The 14,480-nt window shown below is 33.8% G+C and overlaps 1 protein-coding gene across 6 annotated transcripts in view; it reads left to right on the forward strand.

The window, feature by feature from the left end:
- The window catches only part of Adamts3 (ADAM metallopeptidase with thrombospondin type 1 motif 3), a 244,478-nt gene that overhangs the window by 132,989 nt on the left and 97,009 nt on the right, over window positions 1-14,480 (forward strand). For all 6 annotated transcript variants that reach the window (XM_074042034.1, XM_074042029.1, XM_074042030.1 and 3 more), the window contains one exon: window positions 898-1,054. In XM_074042034.1, coding sequence (XP_073898135.1) covers window positions 898-1,054 — 157 coding nt within the window. The remainder of the gene's footprint in view (window positions 1-897; window positions 1,055-14,480) is intronic.

Genomic DNA, 14,480 nt, shown 5'->3' on the forward strand with positions numbered 1-14,480 from the left:
CTAATCCTCTCTGACCTCCTTGCTACTTTCAAGTGGCTCCGATAGCTACTGCCCATTGTTCACAGTTGCTAACTGCTTTAGCGGCATTATTTCCATAGAGTCAGGGTCTCATCTGGGGAAATCATTAGGATGTATGAGGTCTTAAGATAGGAAGTTTCTATAATTCAAATGAACAATGATGAGGTTTGAAACCAAGGAAGTGGAAATAGGAGGAGGGAAGAAGAATGTAAAAAATTATGAAACATGGCAACTAAGTGGATTTGGGGAAAAGGAAAAACTAGAATAAAGATGAATAATGAAATGTCTATGCTAATATATATGTGTAGATATATATATATACATATATTTCTAATATAAAGCCAGTCAGTGCTTTCTGCTACCAATGGATGGGTATTTGATAGAAGCTTAAAGAAGCTACTAAAAGGTAGTAATTATGAAGGCACTTTAGAACTCATTTTTCTCATCTATAAGTGGTAGGGGAGGGAGATGTAAATGAATTAAAAAATCCTTAACACACATTGACGGTAGTTCCACATGGGTTATTATGGAAAATTAGAGATTTAGTTTATGCATTCCATAAGATGTTTTTGTAGATAAAATATTGAGTACAAGATGTAAATATACTTCCTTTATAGTCTGATGAAATAGATATATTATATGATTTTTTTATCATTACCTTGTGCAAACTTTGTATTCTACCTCATGAATTTTTTTCATTCCTGATAATACATGAATTTCTAACTTACATGAATTACTGATATGTAATAATAGCTTAATCATTTTAAAGAAAAAAAAACTTAATTTTCACAAATTATACTCTTGCCATTTGAAAACATGTACTTGTGAGCTGAAGATGATATCTCTTTCTAAAATTAACACATGTTATGCTTTCTCTAGGCTGGAATGATAAAAAGTGATAATGAAGAGTATTTCATTGAACCCTTGGAAAGAGGTAAGCAGATGGAGGAAGAAAAAGGAAGGATTCATGTCGTCTACAAGAGATCATCAGCAGAGCGGGATCCTATAGACATGTCCAAAGATTTCTATCCCAGAGGTAAGCATCTTTGTCGTGTCTTAATAATTAAGCATAATTTTGAGATATGGTGAAATCATTCCTCACATCAGTTTAGAGAATGTGATTGTCAGGTGCTCTTGTATAGTAAGGAGGCAGAAAAAGAAGTTTATATCTATAAATCATGTAGAATGGCTTTTCTTTTTAAAAAAATGCACAGTGGAGTACATGTTGTAGGTATTTTTTATTCTAGTGCATTATATAGCCATAATATATTTTATGGTTTCTTTTAGAAGTTTTACGTTTAAAACTATGTTTTTGTAGCTTATGTTAAAATTTGAAAATGTTTACATTTTCCAGAAGTATATAATTATACATTATTAGTGCTATTTTAAAAGTTCTTAAATGAGATATATTGGCATGGCAAAGACTTATGTTTTAAGACTAGAGTGATAGAACTGTTAAGTACTAGAAATACATATTAGGATATAACACTCTCCCTCTAAGTCTTGGCTTCTATTGAAATATCTAATATTTCTTTCTGAGGTAATCTTTAAATATTTTTTAGAAAAGCATAACCTTCTTCTATGGAACTGAATAGGAAAACTGAAAACCAGGTCACTCTCTGACTGTCCTTCCCTTTATCCTAACTATATGTCCATCATGCTGTACCCTATTACTTCATCTCAGACCCTGAAGGTATGTATTTCTGCAAACATCAGCCCTGATACTTTCCATAAGTGTGATATTTATAGGAAGGAGAAATTACTTTTTCTTTGAAACAAGAAATTATAAGAATTATTAAATAGAACAAGGAAGGGCTAGGAATGGAGCTCAGCGGTAGAGTACTTACTTCGCTTGCAGAAGGCCCTGAATTTGATCTCCAGCATTCCTCCTCCCCTCAAATGTAAATTATAATAGGGAAATAATTTAGTAGTCAGGAAATTTCCAACATTATTGTAGGAAATTATTCAAAATATCAGTTCATGTAACATCAACATAATCTGTTTACATTAAGGGCTATTTTTAAGAATGCAGATGTTGATGACTCTGTTTTGTTTTTTCAATCATGAGCAGAGGATTGACTTAGAGTAAAATTAGGCCACAAACTAGAGTAACACATTTTGGAAGGGTTTTCAGTAATCATGGGTGAAAGAAAATTAGTTGACGTTGTTACTTTAAAACTGGAACCAAAATAGGATCCCTCAGTTCTTAGAATGTTCTAACAGAAACTTTAATAAGAATTTAATAATTTTTATGTTCTTATTCATGAAGTGCTGATAGAATTGAGTTACTGATGATATCAATTTACCTTTTTGTGAGACTCTTAAATTGTAACCATTTATATCAGAAGTGTAACTTTCTTCTCTAGGGTAACAAGAGATTCAAATTCAGAAATTTAAGTACCACACTGTAGTTTTTAAATTCTTTTAACTTCTTATGAAAGTACTGAGCTAAGGAGGTATGTTGATTCATAAATAAAAACTGAAGTGGTATATAAAGCAGTGCTTTTCTGAATCACTTCAAGATGTTATTTTAGGACACATCTGAGACTCTTCTTTAATAAGCTACATAGTAAGAGGAATAAAATACTGCAGCCAAGTCTTAGAAAGAAATGCATTTGAGGACTATGTCTTCATAATTTTTTCTGACAGCAAGTCTTCAGGAGTATTGAACATGCCATTTCTGACCCTACAGGGTTTTGTTGGTAAGCCCTGTAAATACTCTGCCATAATTTGCTAGTTGTCGCAGTAATTGCCTGGCTACATTTCTTGTTTTGATAGTTTAGCTGCTCAGAAGTGCCATACATTTGGGCTCTGTTGTTTATTGTCAGGGTTCTAAATTAAAACTGATTAGGACCTGAACTAGTTGAGTAGCAAAGACATGGAGCAATGGAGCCAAGTGGAACAGAGATTAAGTAAAACTGATAGGGTTTTGTGATAGAGTAGATGTTGGGAGTGGAGGGGAGGAAGGGAGAAACCAAACATGTCTCAGAATTCTAATCTGGAAGACCAGAGAAATCTCTTTCCAGAAATAGTGTATATATAATGGGCAGCAGAAATAGGCTTCTTGGAAGATGATAGGTGGGTATAGTTTAAAGATCTACTGGAACAGTGAGCAAATTTTTAAAAACTTGGTGTATTTTCATTTTCATGTCTCAGGAGCAGTGCATGAATGGTCATATTTATATACGTGTTGTGGTTGGGATGGGATGAGTAGAGATTGTTTTGGGAGTCAGGTGGCAGGTATTGGCTTATGGGTGCTTGATCAGTCTCTGCTTGTCTTTTGCTCTTTTATTCCCAACTACATCACTGAGAATCTGAAGATGTGCATTTACAGATTTGTGAGCCCATAAAAGACATCTACTACCTACCACTATAGGTAAAGAGGATATTATGTCCTCAAAATCAAAAAATAAACCTAGGAAAAAACCCAAAAATGTACCTACCATATTCAAGAACCTTCACCTTTTTCAATTGACAGATGTAAACGTACATTTCTATTCCCCTTCTCTTAAGAATATTCATCTGAGTTTCTAATAAAAGTAGCATCTTTGAATCAAAATAATACATGATGGAATTCAAAAACAACCGCCATTAACTGACTCAAAATATAGCCCAGATTCTCTTTTCTTGCCTCTTAATAGGGAAGTTGTATTGCTTTTGAAATAAGTAAAAATATAAAAAGTAGTTTAGAAATATATAGAAGTAAGTAGTAAAATCACAGGTGCAGTGCTCTGCTTTAGAAATACTGTAGTTTAACATTTGGCGGTGTGAATCATGGTCAGTGTAGAGCTGGCAGGTGTTTGTAATACACAGCACTGCCAGAGTCTAGCAATGGAATGCCATCCTTTCAGTTAGACAACAGACATAAACTTCAGATGTTTATGATAAAGAAACTTGTCTACTTCATCATTGTGGGAGAGTTTAATTTGTTGCTTTCTCTGATTTCTGCTCTAGGAGTATGGGAAATCATATCTATTTTTTGGCATTTTTAGTTTAGACAGAATTATTTTCTAATTGACTCTGTTTTTGAAATTTTAATTGGTAGAAACATGAAATCATAAAGTTTACTTCCACTACTCAATCATTTGTCTAAACTCAGATACAAAACAAAATATGCTCCTGACCATTTCTTAAGAATGCTTACATCGTCATCATTAAGAGGTTTGCTCCAGGCAGTCTACTTTTGTGGGGAGGGGAAGCTGTACTTGCATGACATCATTCAGCTTTTCATATTTTTTATTTAATCCCTAGGCCCTTAGGCTTCTCCTCTCAAATTACAGACTATTCATTCACCAGAAGCTTTGTGTTAAAGTAATTTTTGTAATTGCTTCCTACCAGTGGGAAACAAGGAATTGTAAGCCATTATCTCCTAGCTTCCTTTCAGGATTTTCATTTTCCTGCGGGAACCCAAGTGCTTATGTGGCTGGTGTGGTTGTCATGGTGCTGTGAAGGAGTGTCTTTGTCCCAGGTGGGAAACATGGAGAAGTCAGAAATGATTTAGTAGTTGCTTCTGGTTGCTGGGGAATGAAACTATGAAATAGGAACCAGAATAATGGGAAGACTTTTATTTTAGTCATGCTAGGAACTTCCTAGGTGCAGATCCTTCCTTGAATCTAGAGGTGTCAATAGGTGCTCTTACCCTTTGTATTAGCAAGTTCTCATGACCTGTGCCCTGATCAAAGAGAATCATTGGTGGACTTTGTAATCTACCAAAAAAAAAAATCAAGCAATAGAAATTTTAACATTTTGTTTTAGTACATGTAGCATGGAACATGATTTTACTACAATATTAAAATACTTCATGTAGAAACCATTCTTTTAGGGAGGCGTTAAATTATAAATTTTTTTGTAGCCACATTGTTTATAAGCTAATATAAGGGCCAATCATTTGTCCAGGCCTCTTCTATTGCATTTATATGAGGATACTAATCATATAGAAAATTTTCAGGTTTGTTCAGTAAATTTCATGATCTGCATATTTAAAAGAAATATTGAAAAATGTGAAGGTGTTATGGAGAGTGAGTTATTACTTGAAATATTCAAGAAGTAGAGTGAGAGAAGATTTTCAAATGTGAAACATGCAAGATAATACTTTATTTTTCTTTCATTAAAATGTTTACCTGGGCCTATTCTATCTTTGTATGAATAAGTATAGGTTCAATGAAAGGAGCTTGCTTATGAAATATAGATCAGAATTAATTTATTACAAGTGTAATGTCATGCTTTTTCCTAGTAAAAAATTGGATATAGAAACATTTGGACTGTTGAGACTTCAAGGATCTGGATTAATATTTAGTTATCGAAGAGATATTAATAGAGAAAGATAATTGGAATGTTTTAGCTGTATCTGTGTGTCTGAAGAGAAATTGAAGGCAGTGAATGTGTAATAGGGTAGAAGATGAACTTAGGTAATTTAAACCAACTTTTGATTCACGAATGAAATGATTGCCTCCTCAGAAGCAATTATATCCATTCATGGAAGAGCAAATCATACCAAGAAAAAGAGTTTGTTGTTATTTAAAATGTATTTGTTCTTTTTGAACATAAAATATATCCTGTTTTCAATATATGTGTTATGGTGTTTAGTTTCACTCATGACAACTGCTTTTGCTTAACAGGAATAGCCCTAGTTTTTGTAAAATATTAAAGTATATTTTGTCTTTGTGCCATATGTGCCTGTTTGAGTACTTTTTAAGGCCTGTACATATTTTTTTCTAGGTCTAATGATTCTTACAGTTTCATGTTAGCAAGAGGGAGCCATTTATGTAGGGAATCCAAATATTTCTAGAGATCGAATAATCTTTTATCACTTCTATTTCTAACTCATGTGATTGCTATTTTTATTTTTTTGTGATTGCTATTTTTGAAGAGGATACTTTGCTATGAATTGGATGTTATTTTTCTATCATTGTTTTATTTTCCTTGTTAGATCATTAGGCATTACCTTTAAATATAAAATGTATTCCTGAGGATCAATGCTGTTCTCTCCTGAATATGTTCAATATTTTGAAAAATACTTTTTGTGGGCCTTTTACATCCCTTCAGAGAACTCAGGTAGCATATTTCTAATTTTCTCTCTCTCTTTCTCTCTCTCAGAACCTTTCTGTCCCTAACTTTCCCTACTTGGCATCTTTCTGGTATATGGGGTGGAGGTTTGAGATATGTTGAAGAGGAATGAAACAATGGAAAAATTAGTCTAATACAGAAATAATATTTTTATTTGAAAATTAGTTAGAGTTTATATTATGAAGTCTGTTAACTAAAATGTGAGGGCTAGCTACACTTAGGCCAAAATAAATGTTACTTAAAGGCATGATTCTGGAAGAGGAGCTGAATACTTGCTTTTATTCTTTCTAGACCCCAAATATTTTACTCTGATTTTCAACTGTATTCATATAGTCTGAATATCTAAATTACAAAATGAATTAATTAAAGTAATGGAATTTAATGAAATTAAATAGAATTTCTTGGACTTGTTACTACGCACTGAAAGGACTTCTTTCAGGAATGATTGGGCCATTTCCCTAAATATGGTCATATATAGATTATTGTAGACAACTAATTATGTATACAGCATCTTGTTATACCACTTTTCAGCACATTACTAAGTATCTAAAAAAAGTTTAAGTCTAAATGAGACATTAGAGCAAATTTGTTTTGATATTTAAAACGATTGTAACAATTTACAATTTATAAAATAATTTATATGCTCATACATTAACTTGTTTAATGCTTTTGGTCTGAGATGTGTGTTCATTATTTCAGAGCTCTGATTATTAATATAATGCAATTTATGACTTTATGTATTTCTTGTTCAAAGCCCAAACATTTTTTTTCTTTGCAGTATTGAGGTTTGAACTCAAAGCCTCATGCTTGCTAGGTAGGTGCTCTACCAGTTGAGCCATTCTGCCAACCCAAGGCCCAATCTCTTATTCTAAGTAGTTTTCATCCTACTTCCTATGGAAGGTTCTGTTTTCTCTCAACATGCTTTACCAATTACTGTGACCTTTTTAAATGTAAAGTCTAGATGGTATTAAAACTTGTTTTCTAACCTTATCCTCTGTGTCAGCACTTTGGTAGGTTTCGTTTTCATGTTTTCAAGTCTTACCCCATGGGCTGCAGGAATAAAAACATCTAAGTCATCTTACAACACACCTTGAGCCACTCCACCTTCCATTTTTGTGTTGGGCATTTTCAACATAGGATCTTGTGAACTATTTGCCCAGGCTGGCTTCAAACTGCAATCCTCCTGACTAGCTAGGATTACAGGTGTGAGCTATGGACCCCAGCTCATTACAGATCTTGTATACATTGAATAGCAACTCTTCATTGTCCCCTCCCACCAGCTCCTATCAACTACCGCTCTACTTTCTGCTTATGTGTTTGTTATTTTTGATAACTGACATAAATGAAATCATGTAGTATCTGTCTTTTGATTAGTTTATTTTACTAAGCACATTGTGTTACCACATATGTCAGGATCTCCTTTTTGAAAGGCAGAATAATTTTCTGTTGCATGCATTTACTTCATTTCTTCTATCCATTTCCCTGTCAATGAACATTTGTTTCCACATCTCAGCTATTGTTAGTAATGCTGATATAAATGTGAAAAGGCACTTATTTCTCTAAGGTACTGATTTCAGTTCTTTTGGAGATACACAAAGAAGTGGGATTGATATATCTTATGGTACTTCTATTTTAAATTTTTCAAAACACTTCCATATTTTTTTCCTTAATGGCTCTACCAACAGTGTGCAAAGTTTTCCTTTTCTCCAAATCCTTTCCAATAATTATCTTAAAAAGAAAATAGCTATTGTAACATGTATGTGGTGATATCTCTTTATGGTTTTGATTTATATTTTTTGATTTCATATTTTTCTGTACATCTGTTGTACAAATAGCCAACATCTGTTGGCTATTTGTTTGTCTTCTTTTGAGAAAGGACCACTCAGTTCCTTTGTCCATTCTTTAATCTGCCTGTTTGGGGGTTTTTGCTATTGGGTTAAGTGATTTCCTTATGTGTCTTGAACATTAGCCCTGTTTTAAAGATATTTCCTTCCATTCTATAGATTGACTTTTCACTCTGCTAATTGTTCCCTTTGCTGTGCAAGAGCTTTTTCATTTTACTTAATCTTACTTGTCTATTTTTGCTTTTGTTGACTGTGCTTTTTAGTGTCCCATTCAAAAAATCATTGCCAGACCATTGTCATGAAGTTTTCTCTCCTAAGTTTTCTTCTAGGAATGTTGCAGTTTTTTTGTCTTATGTTTAAATCTTTAATCCATTTTGAATCAGTTTTTGTGTAAGGTGAAAGATGAGGGTCCAGTTTTATTCTTCTCTGTGTGGATATTCCATTTCTCCCAATTCCATTTGTTGAAGAGACTAACCTCTCCCTGTTAATATTCTTGACACATTTGAGGAAGACCAGTTGACTGTATATGCCTGGATTTATTTCTGGGCTCTTTATTCTATTCCATTGGTCTATATGTCTGTTCTTATTCTAGTGCTTTTAATTACTGTAGTTTTGTAATCAAATTTCCCTTATAAATATAGAAACATGTTTTTAATAATGGTATTATACAGATTATTGAGGGATTTTTATTTAAGTGTGAAAATATATGGTATTATTGTAGTGACTATGAGGCAATATACTTATTTTTGCAGATTTTTCTAACTTTTTGTCCAGAGTAGAGTATTGGGGATTAAAAGTGATGAAAGTACCATGTCTAGGTTTCCTTTAGTACAAATAGAGGGTCATCTGTTTTAGTCTTCTACAATTCATAGCAACAGAAAAGGAATTATTAAGATCAATCATGATGCAATTCCTAACTGTGGTACCCAGATCCAGTGACCAAAGTTTAAAGAACAAAATGAATGTGATACACAGCAGAAAAACCAACAAACTAATGTAAATGAGAAATTATATGTGCTCAGTGTTGAGTCTCTTGGGAATGTCACTTAAGTTGTTAGTTATAGGGACCTATAATAAGACCAAGGTATAAACAATTATTTCAGAAAACGTAGTTTGCTTAATATTTGAACATGGCACGTGAAGACAGTGTCACATAAATTTTCCGTCCAGCTCTTTTCCACACTAAGCCCCTGAACCTCAATGGCTGTTTTTTATGAAGGCATTTCATAGCCCAAGAGAGGCAGTCCAACTGTGTTAAACTTCTTAGAACACAACTGACCAGAGATGTCCTGTAAAAACACTTAAGACACTTGACTCTGATCTTTTGAATTAGTTTTAAAATTAGACCTTCATTATGATGCTTTTAACACTAACAATATAATAAATCTAAGTGCTGACCTTTTTTGTTTGTTGTTTCTAGACCATTTAACATGTTTTGTTTGTTTGTTTTGCAGTGCTAGGAATTGAATCCAGGCCCTTATGCATACTAGGCAAGTGGTCTACCACTGAGCCTCATCCCCAGCTCTAACATGGATCTCTTTAATGATTTTTACTTCTGATCTTACATAGAAGAAAAAAGAGATCACAGTCTCTGTTAATCATAAGAAAACTGAAACATTTGTCAGAGGTGAAGTTAGTATCTATTGTTTATTATGTCTTCAAAATATATAAAGACATAATATTAAATTACTAATGATAAATTTTAGACAAACTCCTAGGCTATTGTTGATGTGAAAAAATCATTATGATATGTTTATTTGATTCTCAATATGTTCTCTATCATCAAATACTACAGTATACTTCAATAAAGAACTTTTAAAAATACAACTAAACCTAAAACACTGTTAAATTAGCATTATAATGCGTGATCTAGAAAATACGTGTGGTTCAACTTTAAAGGCACCAGTGAAGTCTAGAATGTTTGAGGGACTTCATGTGGATGTTGAGGATGTCAGGGTTTTGAGTCAAGATACAGTGACTGTGGAGAAAAGTAGAGTCTATTTCCAAGAAGTGTAGGCAAAGACTCGGTGACAATAATATGGTAATAGAATTATTATCTGTAACTCTAACTAAAAGTTAAACAGATGCCCAGAGAGATAACATAGTCCCTCAATTTTATTAGGTAGATTCAGTGTCTCAGTTTCTGATATGATAAAAAAGTTTTTTCCTTTAGTTTTATTCCAAGGACACACCTTAAGTAGCTTTGACTTTGGTCAAGTTACTTAACCTATCTGTGCCTAAGTTTCTTCATATATAGGGCAGAGAAAATAATAGTGTTTACTTCAAAGGATTGCTTTTTGGATTAAATCTAATATTGACATAAAGCAGTTAATTTTAGTTTTGTGTGTTATGAAGTACTTAGTAAAAGAGCTCTTGCTATTTTTATTATGACAACATCTTCTCTTTACAATGATTTTATAATCTTGTAAAGAATTACCAGCCATATTTCCTTGGGCAGGAGGTTTGTGGTATGTTTTCATCACAGCATCACGTGTTTTCTGCCCTTGATGTCAGGAGATGATCTTACTCCACCTTTTAGGAAATTACTGTACAGTAGAATTTTCTTTGATAGTGCAGGTGTTTTCCATCATTGCTGTCCAGTGTGTACCACTATTGAGATGGTACTAGTGTGACTAATTAATTGAATTTTCAGTTTTACATCATGTCAATTGTTAAATATTTTACTGGTGGAAATTACTTTAAAACTTTGTGCCACACCCTTGATTTGATGATAAAGTATGAGCGTTGTAAGTACCTTTTGGATTGAACTAAAGAAAGTTTCAGCTATAATTTGTCAATATGGTCAAAAATGAAATGCTATGTAGAACAGCCAGTGTGACATACAGGAAGACCCATGGTGTCAGACATTCTCTAGTTCTTAGGGAAAAATCACCAGAAAATAGTTTGAAAGAGCATTGATCACCTCAGATGTCAGGCTGTCGAACCTAGACTTTGTAATGAAGTCCCCTGGCGATGGTCTCATCTGCTTAAAGGTGAATAGGACTCAGGAATGGGACTCATGGCATTGAAGAGATGGTGGGATCTTCCAGTTTATGATGTACGGCTTGCTTGTGTGGTCACTATGGAATCTGTCACAAGCTTCTCTTATTGAAAAGATAGTGCGTTTATTTATCTTACAATGTTTATAAAGATGTACATGAATCTCTAGGATGGTATAGATCTCTGTCTTCATAAGTATTTGGCTGGAATTTGAGTCCTTTGCCCTTTGTAGACACTTTCCTTTTTTGTTTTTTAAAATCACCATTGTCACCATTTTTCTTTAGAGAACATATTTTCTGTTGTTCCTTCCTTCTTTTCAGTTAGTCTCTTCTCCTGCTCCCCGCTCCTGCCCCCAGCCTGGCTCTCATCCTCAGCAGTTTACATATATGGTTTTCCCAGATACTGGAAAATTGTGACAGGTTTTTTTTTTTCCCCTAGAACCCATTTTTAGGGGAGGGCAGTTTCCTTATGACATTTGGTAGCACATTGTTTAAGTTTTCTCTTTTTTGTCTTTTGGCACGCTGCTCAATATGATCTGCCTTCTGTTCACATAGAGTATAGAATAGAGGGGTGAGCGAATGGGAGCAGAGAAAACAACTTGGAGTTGAGGTTAGTAACACAGCAGAGAGGTGATTACGGCATCCATGTGTCAACTCCAACGTCAAAAAGTGACAATGGCTGAGCACAATTTAATAGGCAGTGCATAACATTTTTACAGGGCCACTTTGATGTGAAGCTGTTCAGGCTTATTATGATCATCAGATTTTTAAATTTTAAAATTCAAAGTAACATCCACAACAGATTTCCTTAGGCCATCCCTAAGCCCTACCCTAGGAATGGAGCAGAGATAGTATCCTCTGCTTTTTTCTCTCTGTTGCTCTCTTTTGCTTTCTCTCTCAGTCTCTCATTTTCAAAACTAGAAAGAATAATTTTCAAAATCATTTTGGAACTACTAAATCATACTTAGAGATGTATTAAGTAATGTCATGTGGAAATAAAAGTGAAAACGTGGTCTCTGATTAGATGCAGGTTTGGGATATTATTAGCTATGTTTTTGCACTGTCTCCAGTGCTTTCTGTCACTTCTGTAAAGTTATCATATTCTTTTCGGCTTCTTCGGTGTCTTGTCACTTCTCCTTAGTGTTCATTATTCCACACGAATGTTATTTCTTTTTTCTCCTGAAATTCCATAGTTTTTACATGTTATGTTAATTTTTATACTTTATCATATTCCATTTTGTAATATGAATTATTGTATATGATTCTTCTCCTTCAGTCTTGCTATTTCATTTATTTGCAAAATAAATCACAGAACTTCTGATGATAAAAGTGTGCTGACACACTTTGCTTTTTCTCACCTTTCCTCTGTGACATTAGACTCAATTCTTGGCTTCCACAACCTGACTTGTACCTGGATTTCCTTCTTAGCTTCCTTCCTTAATAATTTTTTCTATTCCTGAGCCTTATACTCAAATCTTTATGAAGGCTATGTTTTTGTCATCTTTTGCTTTGAACCGTTGGTGACCTGAGAGTGAAGTCCACAATCGTATGAGCTCCCTTTCTTCTCAGCTTCCACATTCTTACCTTTTGCTCCTGAGTTCTTTACAATTCAGCCATTATTAGTTAGCTACCTGCCCTTGGACACTCAATGGGGACTCTGACAACCCAGCTAACACTGAGCAATTCCAAAACTATTCCTTCCTTCTCCTCTTATATCCTGTTTTTTTAAAACCATACCAACATTTACTCAGTGAACCTCTCTGACATTCATGTCTTGTCTAATTGGCAAGATTCTTACACTCATTGATTTTAACCTCAGATAGCTGTCATGATAACCCTTCTGTACCCACTGGTTCTACTTTTGTTCAGAGCCTAATAATTTTTCTTGGTACTAGAGTTCAAACAGCCTAATAATTTTTTGTTTCTAATACTATAGCAGCATTTTAACTATTCTCCAGCTTCTAAGCCTGTGTCTACTGTATTTGGAATAGAAGTTACCAAACTTTGTAGATTGTGTCCATGCACACCAATGAATTGCTGTCATTTGTACATTATAGAACATACAAAGAACATATATGAGATGGAAATTATAAAGAATTAATAAAGGTAACTATGGAAATTCAATTTTTCTGCATATTTTCATAAATGATTTTACTCTTGTTTACAGTGTAAGTACCCTGTTTTGGAGATTGCTGCTTTGATTGAAGATACAGTGATCTTTGTAAATTAAAATATGTCATTGCTTAAAATTCTTAAGTGATTCGCTTTTGGATAAAATATAATTTTTTTACCATGTCCTCTATGTCCTGGAGCCTCTTTACTTTATGTTTTCTTTCTTGTTATTTATCAGTGATTCCTAATTCCTACTTGATACTGTTTATTTTGAGTCTACTGAACTCTGAATCTCCTAAAGACACATTTTTCATCCACTATTCTTTTTTTCTGTTTATGCATACTAGACTGCATTTCTGTTTCTTCTGGAATTATTGAATATACCTCTGTATCTTATTTTACCTGGCAAACACCAGACCATCCTTCTGAAGTGGGAATAAATGTCAGCTTTGTAGGATCTGAAAAGTGGAGATATTGTCTCACAACTGAACTGAGTGAGATAATGTTCCTAAACCCCTGGCACATTTGTTTCGCCTATTTTAATTCATATCCAACTTTTTTTATAGCATTATATAGTAGAATGATCCTTTGCAAAAAAAGAAAAAAATTATTTCTCCTCCAGTTGCTTATTTATAATAATTAAGGAAGGTCTACTTTTTTTTAAGAAAAAAATGCATATTTTTATTGTTACTAGTAGATAAATTCCTTGCAAGTTTTCAAATCCTTTGTATGTATGATACTATCACTTTATGCCATACAGTTTTATATATCGCATACTCTGTACATTTTGAAGGACTTTATATTAGCATTACCTAATGGAAACCTGAGGTTTCAGTCCAAGGTCAGCTGGTTCCATTGCTTTGAGCCTTAGGTGTGGCAGAAGATCATGGCTGTAGGATTATGTGACAGTGGAGGCTGCTCACTTCATGTTGGCCAGAGAGTAAAGAGTGAGCAAGAGAAATAGGCCAGAAACAAAAAATGTCATTCAAAGCCAAGTCCCGATTGACTTCCTTCTTCCTACTTTGCCCCACGTTGTAATAAACCATTCAGCTATAAACTCATGAAGGATTAACCTCTTGTGAGGTTTGCACCCTCATGATCCAGTCACTTCTACAAGTCTTAAATACATGAGTCTTTGGGGGTCATTTCATATCGAATCCACAAAACTTAAAACATGCACACTTTACAATAGCATTCTAAAACAATGGCATGAATCTTTGAATATGAATTCACCAACTTCTAATTATAGATCGCTATAATATTTTCCTTAACTGTGTAAAAATTTATGAAAGTGTTTGTATTGCATAACAATTGCCAACCAGGGAAATCGAATCCTGAAAGGTACTAAAAACTCATAATTTAGAGAGGGAACTCAATTAATCCCAATGTGCTGAGTCAAATTTAAAAAGAGAGAAAAGTGTGGTGTTCTATATAAACATTA

Source organism: Castor canadensis, chromosome 9, assembly GCF_047511655.1.
Source record: "Castor canadensis chromosome 9, mCasCan1.hap1v2, whole genome shotgun sequence".
Classification (NCBI taxonomy): Eukaryota; Metazoa; Chordata; class Mammalia; order Rodentia; family Castoridae; genus Castor; species Castor canadensis.